Genomic DNA, 19514 nt, shown 5'->3' on the forward strand with positions numbered 1-19514 from the left:
TAATAAATGATAATCATTTTATAGTTTTATATTATTTTTCTCAAATATATTACGATCATGATGAATGAACATGAAATACGAAAATTTCATAACATGAATTAATAATAATCATAAATATATTACTTGATTTATTTCTGAATGATTTTAAAGTTGTATTATTAGTGGTATTGTAAACGAATGATATCAAATTTAATGTATGTATTTCAAAAATATTCTTATCATTATTTGAGATTATATAATTTTATTTTACTGCTTACCGCGAGTTAATTTAATAAACCAAAAAAAAAAAAAAAGAAAAAAAGATATATGTATTCCATTTTGATATATTATTTGTAATATTTAATTTTCATCGAAAAAAAAAAAAAAAAAAAACTATTTTATGACATGATATCAAATATTGTCTAGCAAATATTTCCTCAGCATTAGTAAATTATAAATGTTTTATTTATAAATCATAAATATAATTGTTGAACAGGAAAAAACATTAATTATTTCAAATTTATATTTATTTTATTTTGATAGCATAGTTTTGCGTAATAAATGATTTACTCATTAATAATTTTATGAGTAAATTAGAAGTGTATAATTTTCAAAATTCCACTTGTTTTTGGTTAAGTGGATACAATAAACAAATATATACATGAAAAGTACAGACATCATGAAAGAGAGAAAGAAAGAGATATGTTTTAGAGCAAAGAATGTCAAGTGGGCTTGAGTAAGTTTCGAGAATGGAATATTTTCATCTATGTAAACGATGTTCTCATGTGCTAACGCTTTATTACGTGAATTTAGAAGAAGCTTGGCAGATGAGTTGATGAAAATGTGAGAGGTGGGTAGATTTAACGATTCTCAACAAATGTAAATTTTCTGGTTATGAGAGGGTAAATTTTTGCCCTTGATCTTACTACTCATATTATACATGTAGCAAATATTCTTTGTACTTGAATTATATCAAATAATATAAATTTGCACTTAATATTTTATATATTTAATTAATAACAATAAACAATTTTATTGCGTCAATAATTTATTTAAATTTTTATTATTTTATTTTTGATTTATTGTTTATTGTATTTGGTATAAATATTAATGACTTGTTGCAATATCAAGTATTTTGAATTCCAATGAATGAAGATGTTATATATATTTTATAGATCCTTGGTTAAAATTGTTTGAAAATCGACAAATAACTTTTGAGCATTCCAGAAGTACGTCAAGGTTGTTTGAGCTGAGCTAGTCAGTCGAGTGTATGCTATGAGCGCAGATGGCGAAACGACGTGATATTTATTTTTAAACAAACAAACAGATTGATGGTGAGGCAAAGCAAAACTCACATATATACACATTTATGTGTACAAATATACACAATATTTTAAAAAAAAAAAAAAGAATAATAATAATTTTATTTAAAATTTATCTATATACTTTGAGTAACCACATCTGGATTTTAATAAATTACATATTTAAAAAAAAAAAAAATATAAATAAATATCGTGAAAATATGAAAATAAACAAGAGGCAAGCTTTATGATTAGGTTAAAATTTTTATATAAAAAATTGCATTTAATTAAATGTCTACAAACTTTGAAAAGTATATTCTATGTTTATCATATCATTCGAAATGCAAATCTGTATCTCAATTTATACAAATTCTCATTTGTTGAATTTATAATTTTTTTTATTTTCATTTATTTTTGTACATGCAGATGGTATTATCACCCCTTTATATTTGTGCTACCCTTTTTGCTTAAATTTTTAGCGAGATCTCTGGACAAGCCAGACTAACAGTATCAAGTAAACAATTCGCATTTCTTTCTACTTTGTGTTATGTTAAATTTTTTTTTTTTTATTATTTTTTATTTCTCTTTCATACGCACACTTGTCATTTGCTTTGCGTGGCTATACTAAAATGTAATCCTCCAGGCCAACTGAACAAATACAAGCAAATCAAATTGATTGTTTTTTTTTTTTTTTTATACTTTATTTGGCTTATATATATACATATATTGCGAAGGACACGGCGTCATGGTGTCACGAAGCGAACACGACGTTAGCTGGTGCGGACACAACTGTTTAACAAACAAAAAAAAGACGAAAAAAAAAATACAGAAATAAAAAATAAACAATAATAAAAAAAAAATAAATATTTGATCGAAAAAAAAAAGGAGAAAAAAAAAAATCATGTTACTTAAAAAATTAAATTTATAAATTTAAATTGAAAAGAAAAATATTAAAAAAATTTTTGTAGGAATTTGTTGAATGAAAATATAAACACATGCAGCTGTATATAAATGATGCAGAGTGTGATGATGGACCAAACAATGTTGTGATAAATATTGAAGGGAGGCCGCTTATTTCTTGTGCGGTGGGAACAAAGCATAGAGTAAAAGGCGAGGAAAAACAGCCACCAAAGGTAGAGAGAGAAAGAGAGAGAGCACATATATATATTTATAAACACATATAGCGAGAAAGCAACGACCAAATTGAATTTGGGTTCTGGTCTCTGTTTAGATTCCTCGTTGGCTGTTTAGTTTAGAGGAACAAAGAAAACATCTATGTGTTTATTCTAGCCAACGCTTTTCCCCTCACTCAATGTCGTCTCTTCTTTATATACACATATACACATCTATTTCACATAGCCTTCTACCTTACCCCCTTTTCTACCATCACCCACTCATGAGATCTGCCCTCACTACCACTAACTCGTTATTTTCTATTTTTTTAAAATTTTTTTTCTTGTCCCACCACAATACCCCCCCTAACATATATTACTTCCTAAGCGATTTTCTCACCGATTTAATTTCCTGGTTTTTTTTTTTTTTTTTCATCATATATATTGACTTGTTTTATTATTGCTCAATAATGAAAAGTGTTTGGTATATCAAATTTTTTTTATTGCATTATACTTCCTGGTATATTGGTTTGTGATTTTAATTTGTATATAAGTAAATGTTTTAAAGTATATTGCTGTATTGTATATATAAATTTGTGAGACGTAATTTCCAAAATAAACTGCGGTTTGTTACTGTAGAGTCAAGCTTTACGAACTTTCAGAAAATAATCATTGCGCGTGCTTTTAATTAATTTTACACTGTCTAAAAGCATTGTGAAATAAAATATAAATGAAAGACAAAACAAAGTGTAACAAAAATAATATTAAATATAAAATAAAGAGAGGTAAAATGCAACTAATGCATTAGACAAAATTTATGTATATTTACTACTGTTGTCTATACCAGGTTGTCGTTCACTAAAATTTACAATGGTTTTTATTTACCTTTTGTTTTTTAAGGAAAATGTCATGAACACATATATAGACATTAAATAATTGATGAGTAAACATTGTCATTTAACAAACCCAAGTTCTATCATGAAAGCTTTTTTTATTTTATTATTATTTTCTCTATTCTCATGAGCTCATCAGGGACAACAAGGCTTTACATTTGAGGGGTTTAAAAGTCCAGGTGGTGGGAGAGAAGAACACCTGAAACAACTATCCGCTCTCACGATTTTTAAAACAACGTTTTCTTGCTTTCTTTTTTTGTCTTGTTTGGTTTACCGTTCACTATATTTCTTCGATCGATTAAACCGGTGTCACTTTTTTATATCTATTTTTTTTTTTTTTTCATTTAAATAAAGAATAATAAAAAAAGAAATTATAAATATAGTTACGTACAGTAAACCACGATTTTTACCCCTCCAACTTTTTTGCGTGCTTAAGAAATTAATAATACAATAATGTAATATGAGACAGTCGATGCGTCATACGCAAATTGGTGTCACCACAAATCGATTGAACGCAACATATGAGAATCAAATGTATGGAAACGAGTCACGTTTGCGATATGATTTTTCTTGACAACAACATATAACTAAGTGTGTATTGATCACGTACAATTTTAAAAATGTTATTCATTAGTTAAATTTTACTCGATAAAAATCAGTCAAACAAATTTATTTATAATCATTAGTTGTGAATATAATATTGAAAAATTAAATATAGATTAAATGAAATATTTTTTGTTGTATTATTTAAAAATAATAATGTAAATTTATTAGAATTTATTTGTATTGATGTTATGTTAATATATATATGAAGCTATGAAATAATCAATAAAGATAGCGTGATGGATAAAATTATAAATAATATTGTTATGTATAAATTATTTATATTTATCTTTCGAAGAAGTAAAATTTTAACAACGATAATAATTATTGTATTTCTATAAACACTGATATTGTCACACGCATTTTAAGTTTATTTCCTCAGGGGTATCACTCAACGACACAAAGTTGGCGTGTGAATAATAGAGGGTAATCGTCCATGTTTCTTGCATTTACTGCAAGAGAAATAACAGTGAGGTTGGGCGGTTGGATGAAGGGGTGATAAAGAGGTGGGGTATTCTAGATTGGATTTAAGTACACAGCCATGAGGTTTTGAAGAGTTAATAATGCATATAAAACCTTGCTTGATTTCTATACTACAACGAGACGCGTCTCACGTAATTTGTCTCAAGATTTGCGACATCTATTCTCTACTCCATCTCCAATGAAGAAAATTTTACTTTGCATGTAAAATTTTCGACAGATCAATAAAATTTAGGTTTACTTGAATTTTTTATTAACCAAACTTTTCAAGAATTTAAAGTTCATTTACATATACACACATATACATAGCTACGCATATTAAATATTGAAAGAATTTTTTATTCTTTTTTTTTTTTTTTTTAATTAATTATTAATTTTGCCTGATATTCATAATCTTTTTAAAAATTTAATTTCATTATCTTCATAATTTAATGCGTATTAATTAAACAGTTGATATTACATTGATGTCAATATTTCTTTTATTAGAAAAAAAATTTAATTCATTTTTTTTTTTCGATTGATTATACAATAAGAAAAAGAGACACAATTGAGGTTGAAAAAATATTTTATTTACCATCCAGCTGTTTCTTTCATTTAAAAAAATTGAAATGAAAAAATTCTTTCAATTACGTAAAATTTCAAGTTACTTTTTTTTTTTGTTTTTTCCAAAGGGGGTTTATATCCCATCGATATTCATAGGAAAAGTGTGCTTTAAGGTGTGAGTGAGAAGAGCGAAGGGGATGACAATTTCTTCCAGAAGTGGCTGAACACGCAAAGTACAAAAGAAAAAGAAGAAAAAAAAAATTAAAATAAAAGTAAAAGGGGATGAGAATTGTGGATGATAAAGAATAAGAAAGGGGAATGACGGCCAGTGGCGTTGATTGGAAAGGACAGCCTATCTGCAATTTGCGATTTGAAGGGCTGCTATTCGTTCGTCTTTTATCGAGACACTTCATTCGTCTTTATTGTATCTTTTTCTTTATTGAAAAAAAAATAAAATAAATTAAAGTAAAAAAAGAACTGACTATATTTAAAAATAAAGAAAAAATAAATTAGGGATTGGGATTTTTCTAATAAAGTTCTTGAAAAAGTAAGGATGAAAAACAACACAAGTGTTTTTTTTTTTTTGTAAGAAAAAGAAAGAATAATAAAGTCCTTTTTTTTCAAGCAGTAGTAATAATACATACATAAATATATATATGAATAAAAAAAAAAAAAAAAAATGAGAAAATAAAAACGGAACGTTAAAACAAAATTTTTATGAACGGCGGTTCTTCAAAGAGATTTTCTCACATCACTCCAACCTGAATATAACCACAAACTATGGTAAGGGAACAAGTCAAGTTTGGCCTCTCGACTTTTGGGATTTCAGTAGATATTTGAGAGGATGCGGTGAGACAAGAAGTGCTTTTCTTAAATTATAAACAGTGTTGAAGACCAACACCATGCTTTTGAATGCTTGTATTTTCATCCCTCACTCTCAAGTATCCTCATTGTCGAATAACCGAAGAAACTTAGCAATAAGTTACTCAATACACTGAACCCGCACAGTAAATTACTCAAACTCTATAATATTTCATGAAAATTTCACAAGTGACTCAAATAGAACAATACTGTTAACCATTTTCTGTCAAGTTGGATTTTTTGATTTTAAATTTTTACCAGTATATTTCAAAATATACAAAGAAATAGTGAAATACTTTTTTATGATCTGTATTTGCACACATATGAAATGCCAAGTGATTGAAGAAAAAAAAAAAAAAAAATTTATAAGCATAAATTCGATATAGAAAGATCAGTTTAAAGACCATAAAACATTTGTTCCCTGTATATATACAACCAACTTGCTGAAACTTATAGCCCTGTACATGAGATTTTGAATTGAATTTAAAATCATGGCTGGGCTTTTGCTCAATATATACGTGCATTTTTATGACGGTCGCGCACTGTCGAAAAATACGTCTCAAAGCCCACTATCAGGTTTTCTTATTCAACATAACCGATATATTTTTTTTCTCGAAAACCATTCCATCAAAAATAGTGGTAAGAAGGGAAAAAAAAATATATTTATTATATCTAAAAATCGCAATAATATAATTTAAAAAAAAAGAAAATGAAAAAATAGAAAAAAAAAAATTAAAAAAAAAAATAGAAAGCAATTTTTTAAGATGAGTTTTATTAAGGCGAATGATTGTTTGTTTAGTTTTTTTAATTTTTTTCTTTTTATTTCGTGTACCTGATCGTTGTCTTGTTGATCTTGGCCGAAGTCACCGTTTGGGGTGGTCGAGGCGGAGGGTCGCTGAGACGTTGACAAGTTGATCGCGCCGTCTCCGTCCGTGTCATGATCCATTATGCCATCGTCCTGGAATCACGCCATTTTTTTTGTTTTTTTTTCTCTTTTTTACGTCTGATACTAGCATGCAATTTTTCCGTGTTACAGTTTACTATAATAATCTATTATATCTTTTCGGACTCGTGTCTCAAGTCAAAATTAAATGATATACCGCTGTCATAATTAATATTCAACATTATTGTAAATATAATTAAAATAATCACTGATCAATCATGCAAAAAAGACCAGAAATTAATTCAAACAAATTATGTATGTTACTTAACAGACGCATAATCATTAATATTAAATAATAATAAAAATTAATCAAACAAGAATAAAAACCTAAAAATTGGGACAATCTTCAATTGGTAAAAGAAATAAAAAAAAATAAAAAAACACTTGTTAAAAATTATTTTAAACAAATTTTAGCTTTAGTCAACAAACTTTTGGTTTAAAATTAAAAAACTGTCAATAATTAATGACACTTATCACCTGTAATCTTACATCATTTTTTTTCTTTTCGTTAATTCCATTACGATGGTTTATTTTTTATTTCTTTAAATTTGTTTTAAATAAACCACTAAATTAAATCACTTAATCCAAATTGGCTATTGAAAAAGTACAAGATTAAATAAAAAAAATAAATAAATAAATAAATAACCATAAAATTATTCACAAACACAGTTGATTCAACTCAAAAACACTTGCTCAATATAATCCTCAAAAAAAAAAAAAAAATATGAAAAAGAAAAAAACTAAAACACACACCACTTAATTCACAGAGCTTTTCATTTTCACATGTATTAATGAAAATATCTACACACACGTTTATACAGGTGGAATGTGCGTGTACAGTACATTTGCAGTTAATCAAAGAAGGTCGTTATGTCGGTGAACAAAAGTGGGGGGGAATGAACAAGTATAAAGAAGCGCCAAAATCAAACTAAGAAAAAACTTAATATGGATAAAAATTTAAATTAAAAAAAGGATAATAAAGTAAGTGAAAAAAAAAAAAAAAAAATCACAATAATGAGGAATAAAAAGTGCGTAAATAAGCAAGTATAACGATAAACTCAGTGACCGAGTAGAACGAGGACTAAACACTAAAAGCGACGATGCCAGTCGCGTACCGAACCCGCCGCCGGGGCTGTTGCTTATTGTGTAAATATAAACAAATATAGTTGAAACCAACCAACAGGCCTGCTTTTAGTTCCCCACTCAATTCTTCTTCATATATCCCATCATTCCCCCCCTCATACCCCCGCAGTCGGCAAGTTCTCATTTTTTTTATTATTTTTATTATTTTTTTTTTCATTTTTCCCCTCCATATATCATACATAAACACATTTATACACATAAACCACGCATACATAACACAATCATCACTGGTCGTCTCACTTAACTTAGTCTCTATGTTTCTATCATTTCTAACTTCTTGCGGCCCTTTGGTTTTGCCTTGTATCTTAACCATCTTTATTCCACAACTGAACATTACCATGGCATATGCTTGGCCATATGAAAAAACCTAATCTTAAAATAATAGTTGATGATGATTAAGAAAAGCTTTTTGAAAAAAAATTTAGATTGTTGAACATGTCACTTGTTGGTAAAAGATCTATTAAAATTTTTTTTTATATTATATTTATTATTTAATTAATTGATATTTATAATATTTATTTATATTTTATTTGTTGGATTTCTAAATTTTATATATTGTATGATAAAAGATAAAAATAGCCCAATATATGAAAAATAAAATATAATCAGTTGTTTGATTTATTTATTTTTTTGATAAGAATATATTTATATATTTCGTAACAAACAAACAAAAAAATAAAAAAAAAATAACTGTATATCTGTATAATATATTTTCTATCCGAGATTATGATGAAATTTAATTCAATTTTATATATATTGAATTTCGTAATGGATAGATATTTTCAGAGTAAACATTATTTCGTACCTATCTGATGTTCAAATTGCTTGGATGTCATATGGTTGTCATTTTTTCGTTTATAATATTTTCAAAGAGAGAAAAAATAAACGAATAAAAGAAATAGCTCAACAAGGTTAAAAATTATTATTTTTTGGTTTATATTTATATACGTCGGAAGTAGATATTTGAGGTGTTTATTTATCCCCCTATTGCTGAACTCTTTACTGCCCTATACATGGTGCTTTGTGCAAGTTGAAATAAGAAAGGATCTACCTCAAGGCAGAGAAAAGTTGAAATGAATATTTAGTGCATATGACACGACAATAGTTAGTATACAGTTCTTAATATATATAATTTTTATTTTTTTAAAGTCATTCAAATAATTTCACCCTTGTTAATTCTTTTATTCAATTTTATTTTACAGTATATAGTATAGTATTGTTGTTGTTGTTGTTTTTTATTATTATTATTTTGCATCAGTGAAATAAGCATATTACATGAAATCATTGCCGAGGTCGCGAAAGGGGCTTTGTACATACTTTTATTTCACATTGGCAACGAAAGGACTACTCTACTTTGCTTCAACTGTATCAGGGTATACAAGGTTTCAACACTAAATCCCAAGGGCTTTGCACGTCCATTGTCGGCCCATAAGCGAAAAAGAGAAGAAGGAGGGTTGATACATATATACACATGTATATTGAAGAAATATAGAAACGGCCACCGGATGCCAAAGGCCCACGTTTTACCACTGTGCTAGGGTGAAATCCTTACACATGAAACTCATGTTCTTTTTCTATTCCTTTGCTTTTATTCAATACATATATATATTTACTGTATATATGTATTTATATCTGTCTTTTCCTAACTCGGCCTTGGTCCTATGACAACAAAACCATCTAAAAATTGCCCCAGCCGGCATCGACCCCATCCAAATACCTATGTATTTATTTAATAAACAACAAGCCCATCCCCTCTGCTGCCCCCAATAAAAATAACCCCCTCAACTTCCTGTTTACAATTCATTCCCGGTTAAATTTCAACTGCATTGTTTATCTTTTATTCTATTATAAATATATATGGATACAATGTGTTTTTTTTTTTTTTTTTTTTCTCTTATTTTCTTGGTATTTTTATTATATATTTTTATGATTGACAGCTCGTTATTAAAAATCAATTATTATTTATTTTGTTGGATAACGAAATTTGAATATTTTATGTTATATTAATTAAATTCATTGTAAGCACAGAATATAATAACAACTGCTGACGTTTAATTTAATTAGTAATGAATCATTAGTGATTTTTAGAAAAATAAATTATAGATAAATTTTTTTTAATGGATATAAATGAGATGAAATTTTATGTATTTATTAATATATATATTTCAGTTGAGAAGGAACGTAAAAATTTAGCATATTATTAAAGTTTGGATTTTTGTCGTGAGGGTAAAGAAAAAGTACTGTATGAGTTGGAGAGGGCTTTTTGGTCTCTGAGTTAAATAATAAACGAGGGGATTTACGTTCATACTGGACTGGTAAAACAGACAAGGGGTGGTACATAAAAATACTTGAATCTGAGAAATTAGCGAGGTAACGGGCTGTCCGAGAGTTCCGATGTAGGATGGCATAAAATCGCAAGAGCACTGAGAGAAAGACAGATGAAAAAAATAAAATTTAAAAAAAAAAACAAAAGGATGAGAAGAGAAAGGGTTGCAAGTTTTGGATATATAAAAACGAGACATTGGCAGTGGAGAACACGCAGGAACCTAAAAGGGTTGAATTAATGTCGCGATAAATATATGATTTAAGGTAGAAACATTTGCAACTCGGGCTAATTTTTTATCTCAGAACCGCGTATCCAATGCCGCAAGGGTTTTTTACTCGGATCCCATCTTCTCTTTCCCAACTCAACACTCACTCTCATATATGTTTTTTTTTTCTTTCCTTTTTTTTTAATTATTATAATTATTATTATTTTTTTTTTTCGCGACAGTTTTGTGTGTTTTTTTTTTCTTTCTTTTTCTCATATACTCACAGCAATTTACTGCCAACAAAAATTTGACACGACGTGCGCACATTTTTTAATAGTTCGCGCGGGAAAAAGCTTTGTCTTAACAACGCCACTGCCAAGGGGTGCACCTAGATATACTACATTCTGACGAGACACATAATTACTCATCATAATTATCACGGAAAGAAAAAATAAAAAAAATTGGTAATCAGTTGCACGTCCTGAAAATTTTCAAATATGTATTATAAAAAAAAAAAAACAGTATTCATTATTGAATATTTTTTTCCATTATATATTTTTTTATATTTTATATAATATATATTTGTTATTTTCGGTCTTTTTCGTGGCTGGATTACCAATTCAATGTTCTGTATATATAGGCAGAGTCCGGTGAATGCAGAGCTTCTCGCAAACATATATATAAAGAAGTGTTTTATGAGTCCAAGATAATACGATGAAGGATGCAAACTGTGTCCAGTCATGCTCAAAGGAATATGTGTCCGGGAATATTAAGTCTCCAGGGATAGTCGGTTTTAGTGCTATTTCACTATGTCATTGCTTGATCTAGGGAAAATACCCATATAATATATCAATTCAGTATTTTAATGTCTAAAACAGTTAATATGAAAAGTGCAAACACCGCGGAAATCGTTCGTATAGGTCAGCCACTACGGTTTCCGTATATGTATATAACGGAGAAAAAAATAAAGTAAAGAAATAAAGGTTAGAGAATCATCTACGAGAAAAGGACAATTGTTAACGTGTCACGTATATATTTACACACATTCATGTATGCGAGTATGAGTTGCTGATACGTGCGAGTTTCATAGTATGATTTTATACATAGAATAGATTTTCTGCGGGTACGATGAAAATTATTAGAGAGAAACAGTAGAAACGACCTGGAAAGATAATTGGAGAAAAGCGTGTTTGTGGTCTTGACGGAATATTCTACAGGCTCAAGAATACACCACTGGACGTGCTGAAGCGTTAATGCACAAAAACAAGACAATACTAATTGAAAATTTACATGATCCATTAGATACAAAATCATTTTACAATATATATTTATTATTATTGTTTTCAAGAATTATAAATTGAGTCAAAAAATAAAATAAAAACTTTTTTTTAGAGCCAATTCATTGGTCGTAAAAAAAAAGGGAAACAAAAATCAAATAAGAAAAAAAGAAAGTATGTATAATGTATATTGTTGATAGAAGATTTTATCAGTGTATAGTTTAGTGACAGAACGATTTTCCATCCCCAAATTATTTGGCGTCGATCGAGGGTGGTTAGACATTTTCGATAGGTTAATGCTTTTTAGCGATGCATACATTAACATTGACTGGCTGGCAAAAAAAAGTCATTGGAGTTTCATGTAAGCTTCGCGTTAATTTGGTTTGAAGACACCTCTGTCTTGTTAGCATACTTATCATCGAATGGAATTAAGAATAATGGGGAGAGTATAAGGAAAATGGGAATGGGTGTGTAAAAAAAAAAAACAGGGTGGCGAGGTGTAAGAAGACAAAACAAAAAAAAAAATAAATAAAAAAATAAGCAGGGGTATGTCTTCTGGCAAAAGAAGATATTGGTAAATGTGAGAGGGTCGAAAAAAAAAAAACCCGACTCTGTTGATAATATCCGACCGCGTCGAATTGTGAGAGGACATTGGCTGGTAGACTATTGTAGAAGTAATGTTGATTGGATTCAAGACCAAAGACATTAATCTGCCTTCTTTTATTATCGAAGGGTATATGGATATATTAGAGAGGAGTAGGTGCACTTTCAGTTTTTTTTTTTTTATTTTTTCACAAAACAGGTTCACCCTCTCTTTTGTTTTTTTATTTTTTTATTTCAATTCTATATTCTTGCTTTAAAAAATCCACTCAGAGTGTTGATAGGAAAGCAATGCTTATTTTATATTTCACAGTTCTTAAAATGAAATCAATAGTATAAGAAAAAAAATAAAATAAAATAAAAAAAAAAAAAAAATACAAGAAAAAAATAAATCCAAGACTATTCGGACAACTTGACGGATAAACCACACGCTTTGGGCGTGGAATTTCGGACATTTTCCAGGAGCTAGATAAATGATCGTAAGTAGTGGACAGAGGCCGATAAGGTCGTTTGACCGTCTCGGGGGGCTGTTTCTGAAGAATGGACCTCTTTGTTTAGCCGTTTATAGTGAAAGAGATTTGCCGGGATTGTCGTTGAGACCGATAGCAAACGGGCGTTGGTTACATCACCCCCCTTTGACCGAATTCAAGGGAGATGATTCTCGATAGAAACAGCAAAAGAGAGTATTGGATGATGTTAGTTGTTCACCGACTGGAACATGAACTGAAATCCCCCGTTAATACTATGCCTTGTATATTTTTTTTCATTTTTTTTTATTATAGCCATACCCTTTCTTTTTTTTTTTTTTTTTTTTGGTAAATTGTTCTTTTAGCTTTTTTTCTCACTCTTATTGTTTGCTTGCTGTACATATATGAAGAAAATTCTTTTCAACGACACTAACACAAATACTAACTTCATAAAATGACCCGAGCATTAGCTGACAACAGAGGTGTGGACATGGGATCATCCTCAACACCCTCTTTACTTTGGACCACTACCAACATCTCGTCATTGCTATATCCTACTTGAAGCGATTGCCTCAATCGACCCTCCACCTTTACGAAAACGACCAAACGTTTCGCATTTATTGCTAAAAATATCGTTTGGGATCTAAATAAAATTTTCAGCATTGCTGATAAGCTGAAAGTCTTCTTGGTCGTTTTCAATGATATCAAATATAATAATAAAACAAAATAATACGATATATATAAGTATTTTTGAATAATATTATGATAATCTTTTTAAAATCCTTTGATAAATTTTCAAAATTGACCAAAATATATATTTAATATTTAACATGATAATTTTAATGAGTATATTTTCTTATAATTGGAGACTAACGAGATGAAGTATATGCTATTATCGTTTGGACCTTTTCTAAATTGACAATACTCGAGACGTTTTTAAAAGAATATATATATTTAACTACACATTCAGCAAAAGATATAGAAAGCCAAGCTTTGATAAGCTCTAAAAGACTAAAGTTATGCAATAATGAGCTAATGTAGATAATAGGATTATCGTGAGAATCTTCTATAATTGGCCAGTGAAAAGGTGAGCTTTGGTTTTACTAAATGGTCTTCACTACTCTTTTGATGGTCAAAATGTTACATTTTGGACGCTTGAATCGTTAAGAGGATTTGCCACGCGACCACACTAAGAATTTGTTTTTATTTTTTCAAATTTAAACGTTTCTTTTGATACAACAACAACAAAAAAAAAATAGATAAACTCAAACAATACTATTGTATATCCAGTTGCAGACAAAAAAACATTTAAACAATAAAATAAACAACATTTATAAAAAAAAATAAAAAAGAAAAGTCAACTAACAATAGAAATGTGAAAAAATATATTTTTCTGTTGTAGTTGATATTGACAAGAGGAGTTGGGGAAGTTGTTTTGCAACCACATTGGCTGCATGTATGCTTGCGAAAACGTTTTACCAATGATATCACAATAGACTATATAGCTGAATTGGAAAGAGAAATGAAATTATTAATGGTTCAGTGAAATTCGATGGTATATAAAATGTATATGACCTTGTGTATGGACTATTTGCAACTCGGAAAATGATGAATGGCTATCTGCCAATCACTACACTCGTAAATATTTAATTTGCATTACATTGATTCTTTAAAATTTATGGAAAAATAAAAACATCACACACACAAACGAGTCAATTAAATTCGAATTTCATCATCATTTAGTTGAAAAGCTCTGACTGTCAATATGAAAATTCAATGTTGTGGCAAATATATGCGATGATATAAATAATTCAATTTATCCAATATGTATATATTATATGTGTATCTATATATTTGCAAATGTAACTAATAAATTTTCGTAAAATTTATCGCAAGATCATGGATCAAGGGCTGTGGGATTACGATAGGAGAACTTGCAAACTCACTGGACGTATTTACTGTGAGAACTGGTCAGTCTTTGGTTGTATGGTGTTCAAGTCGTTTTTTTTTATTTTTTTGCTACCCTTCTCTGCCACTTTTCAGGGTAAATAAAGAAGCTGGACGTGCGGGAGAAGAACCCCAACATATATATTTTTCTTGACCAAGAAAAAAAAATGAAATAAAATAAACCTGACACGCCTTTCGCACGTTTGGTATAAAGTCCAGCGAGATGAACGTCTCAGTTGATTTATGAGACCGCTTATCTTGCAGCAATATACCAAAATCGATTTTATACCAACATCACCAGTCTTGAAGAAAGAAAAAAAAAAAATACAGCAATAAAAAAAAAGTAAAATGCAATAAAAAAAAAAATAAAGAAATCTGAGAAATAAAAATTTGCTGACATGTCGTGATAATTTTTTGGCGGGAATAATATCAAACAGCTCATCCCTTATATTCGATACATTTACTCAAGCGTATATATAGTGTCAATGAATTTAAATTTTTTTATTTTTTTTAAGGGTCTTTTATGTGATGGTCTTGATGCCGATTTTAGAGCCACATTGCCATATCTTCATGCACCCTCACTTATATACCCTCATTCGTTTGCTCACTCAACCACCCACTTACTTATACTCATCAGACATTATTTTCAAGAAAGGGATATATAGATAAATATATTGAGCAAGCTGTATATAGCTATAACCATCACCACCACTACGAAGAGTTTGAAGTTTAGACTACTTTCGCGGCTACGCAATCAACGATGACTCGAAGTCGTATACTTATTTATGCTCGGATGCCCTCAGTTGTCCCTGGTGAAGAAAAGTCGCACAGAGAAAACAGAAACGACCCCCCTTGAATGGTCTTTCACATTGCCAAACAGCCACCAAATATAAGATGGTTTTACCCTGAGATCATTATGCCGCGCCTTAAGTCGAGCTAATATGTCCTCTTCACCCTAACCTATTGTATATCCTATCCACTACTATCAACCCCCTTCTCTTATTCCACGCCTGACGTCGCGACGAAGACGATTTAATGCCGTTTTATAAATTATATCAAGGCTTTTTTTTTTTTTTTATTTCTTCATTTTTTATCCTTTTGTCGCTTGATTATATTATATATCTATATAAATTTATAAATTATTATTATGATATTTAATATATCTTTAGAAAATTTTTCAGGGATATAAAATCTTGGGTAATTTTTTTCAATGCAATTCACATAAATATGGCTATGAATAAAATAACATGAAAAATAGCAAGTGTTTTTATATTTGCATCGGCATGACCAATTATTATCAATTTTTTTTCTATACTTTACACACTAGTGATAGGGTTGAAAATACAATAGGGAAAAAAAAAACCGCAGAATGGATATTAACAGTTATAACGCCTTCTTATATATATTTTTTTTTCTTGACGCAAAAATAAAATACATGGAAAATAAAGAATAAAAAAAAATCGAGCAACCCTCGAGGGAAACAACTTCTTGTTCTCACATATCTTCAAGCTATCGATTTGAGGATTAGGTGGCAATTTTTCAAGCCTACAGCGAATAATTATGGAATCGTTTATTCATATTGGATGACGCACCATTTTTTTAAAAAAAAGTAACTCGTGTATTATGAAAGAAAAAAAAAATAAATAATATCAAAGAATAAAAAAAATAACAATTTTGTTTTTTTTTTTTTATATTTATTTTTATCATTGGTTTATTTAATAATCCACTTGAATCATCAATTTATTTGAGTATTTAAAAATGCTAGAGTATAAAAGAGATTTAAAAAAAAAAATAAGAAAATTTTGAAGAAAAAAAATAAATATTCTTGTTGCTATAATAATTGCAAAAGATAAAAATTTCGTGGCTTGGTCTAATCCGCAAATTCGCTACTGAAATCAGTAGATAATTGACGCAATTTTTTTTATTTTCTCCCCACAATAGAATTAGGATTTGAAATGAAACTACGTAGGCTGCTTTAAAATGATTTTCTTACTAAAGAAAAATAAAAAATAAAAAGTATCAAGAAAAGCTCAACTGCTAAATAGAAACATTTTTCGATTTACTTAAAATTAATTTGTTCATATAAAATTCATCTACAGAAGCTTTTATTTATTTTTCAAGATTAAAGTAACCGAAAAATGTGGTGGTAATCAATCTCACAAGTCAATTGTATATAAATTTATCTATGTAATTTAAAATTTAAAATAATTCTTGACTTTGAAAATGAGAGAGGTGTGTGGTATGTGATATTGGTCCAATGGGACAATAAAAAAAAAAACCTTTTTAAATCTTTTTTTCCCTCTTTTGAAAGCCACTGAGTAGCGAATTGAAGGGACCATTGCGTCTGTTTGACGATACGTGATAATTGGAGATTTAAGAAATAGAATTTCTCGGTTATAATAAAATAAAAATAAAAAAATCAAGAAAATATATACAATTAGAATGCAATGTTTATAGTGGTGTTTTGTTATTTCATATTATGCAAATTTATAATATATTTCTAGAACGAATAAAAAAAATTTTAAATAAAAAAACGAAAGTATCCATTAAAGACTTGATATAAAAAAAAATAAATAAAGAAAATATATAGACATTGAAAGAAAAATTATACTCTTATTCAGAATTTAAAGGGAAAATGAAATAAAAAAACCTTTTATTGTATGAATAAAAGTAAGAATAAGTAAAGAATGTACAAACAATCGTCTGGCATATTTTCGATTATCGGCCAACGAAGCGTAATCCAGGGTGTAAATGGAGAATTGTCTTGGTATGATGACGAGAAAAAAAAAAAATTATAAAAAATGAAGAAAGAGACAGATGAGGTGCTGTGGGATTCACGATGAGGGTCTTTTTCTTATACAGAGTAGAATGAGCAAGGAGTTAGGGTTTATATTTATATATATTTTTTTTTTATTTTTTCTACCAACGTAAAATGACAAGAAACAGTAGATGAGGTCACTACCACAAAGATGGACGAGGTGAATCAAGTGTGGATGAGAAATAAGAAACTCTTTAAAAATAAAGCGGGATAAACAGACAGTTTGCAGGCAAAAAAAATAAAAAAGAATATATACTTGCAAGAAAGCGAGACTCATTTCTACTTGGAAGGAAATGTAAATTGCCAGCGAGGTGGAAAAGAGGAAAGAGAAAAGAATAAGGGCTCAAATGCCGTGGGTAATATTGAGTGAAGATACTCGCCTTCCTTCATGCACCTTCTTTTATTTTATATCAACTTTTTTTTTTTTTTTTTATTTCTCCTCTTCATCTGTATTTATCTATATAAAACTTTTTTAAATTTCATGTGTCAATTGCAAGAAAAAAAAAAACTCTTTGACTTTGTTTCAAACGTTTTTTTTCTCATTGAATAATAATCATTATTTTTTTTTTTTTTCAAATAAAAGAGTTGATGATCATTTTTATATTTTACATTGTTCCAAGAAATCTATAGAATGTTTTATAATTTTATTGTATTGTTTATATAATATTACTTGGTTATTTTAAAATTCAATTTAAAGTTGCTTAATACTCTATTGAAATAAAAAATTATATGATTTTTTTATAGTGCTATATGTGAGGTGAAATAAAATTTTTTCCAAGAGTGTGTATTGGTGTGATGGTCATTGTAAATAAAAGGTCATTCGTATAACCAATAAGGGTCTAAGTTTGGTGGATTTTGAGACATTTTGAAGGATATATACGGAAGTGAAGGGTGGATCGGTGTTCACGATGGATAAAGTGAAAGATTCTGGGGTAAACCTCCTTCTGAAGTGAGAATGTGAAGGAGTTGGTCACAGTACGTGCTTGGCATGCTGGACGTTATAGGAATCGAGAGTGAAAAATAAAAAAAAAAAAAGAAACAAAATAGAAAAAAAATAAAAATTGTATATAGTGTGTTGAAAAAGTGATGGGAAAGAGGGATGAAGTGGCTCAAGCAACAGTCGCTGAATAAACACAAAGTCCAGTTAAAGTCGTAATAAATGTCTCCTGGCTTCCGACGGCGAGCGAAAAATTCTTGGCGCCCGTTTGCCTCAATACACTACTTTATTTTTTTATTTTTTTCCTATTTGTCGTTTTTTATTTTATATTTTTTTTTTTTTATTTTTCTCACTCACTCTTATATACTTCCGCCGGAGACAAACGGTATTGAGGGTGAAAATTGACGGCTTTATCGAGAACACAGTAACGAAAAATTCATGATTGTACTACGTTTCGTTGTCTCGTATGTCAAAATCCCTTTAAAAAAAATTTTATTTTTTATTTTTCTATATTTTTTTAAATAAAAAAAAAAAATGGAAAATTTTCTCTTTTCCATATCTTTCTGTCTCACATTAATTTATTCTTTCCAATTCGATTACGCCCTTTTGTCATTTTTATTCTTGTTGCGTTCAATTTATGAGCAGTTGGAGTGTCGATCGATAAAAGGCCTTCATATCACTTGACTTGATAAATACCAAGCAACGTTTTTTAAAAAATATACTAATACGAAAAAAACGATATATGCTTTTATAAATTTATATACGATTGGTACTTGAAATTAAATAAAAATAAAATAAATAATAAAATTTATTTAAAAAATTGATATAATATTATTAATAGTCTTTCAAAAAAAAAAAAAGTCATAAAAATATAATATTAAATTTATAAATGCTTTTATATATATTTCAAAGATGTTTGTTTTGTAAAACATAAAATGTGACAATAATTTCATGTTGAGCCATAAATTGAAAATAAAAAAAAATAAAAAAGTATATAGGTGTGAGATAAAAGTACAATGTTGTCATGCTAAGTGTGAAGAAGAAATTGGAAATGTGCCAATTAAAATTGATCATACTAT

General features: G+C 28.7%; 1 protein-coding gene across 24 annotated transcripts in view; it reads right to left on the bottom strand.

Moving 5' to 3' along the window:
* The window catches only part of LOC122858943 (forkhead box protein P2-like), a 141396-nt gene that overhangs the window by 51218 nt on the left and 70664 nt on the right, over nt 1-19514 (bottom strand). For 22 of the 24 annotated variants that reach the window (XM_044162322.1, XM_044162330.1, XM_044162289.1 and 19 more), the window contains one exon: nt 6605-6730. The exons of 1 other annotated variant lie outside the window; for it this stretch is intronic. In XM_044162322.1, the coding sequence (XP_044018257.1) occupies nt 6605-6718 (114 nt within the window). In that variant the 5' untranslated portion in view covers nt 6719-6730. Of the gene's footprint in view, nt 1-6604; nt 6731-7204; nt 7730-19514 lie in introns of those variants that run through there. One more of the 24 variants, XM_044162382.1, reaches the window with a different exon arrangement.

Source organism: Aphidius gifuensis, linkage group LG1 (genome assembly GCF_014905175.1).
Source record: "Aphidius gifuensis isolate YNYX2018 linkage group LG1, ASM1490517v1, whole genome shotgun sequence".
NCBI lineage: Eukaryota > Metazoa > Arthropoda > Insecta > Hymenoptera > Braconidae > Aphidius > Aphidius gifuensis.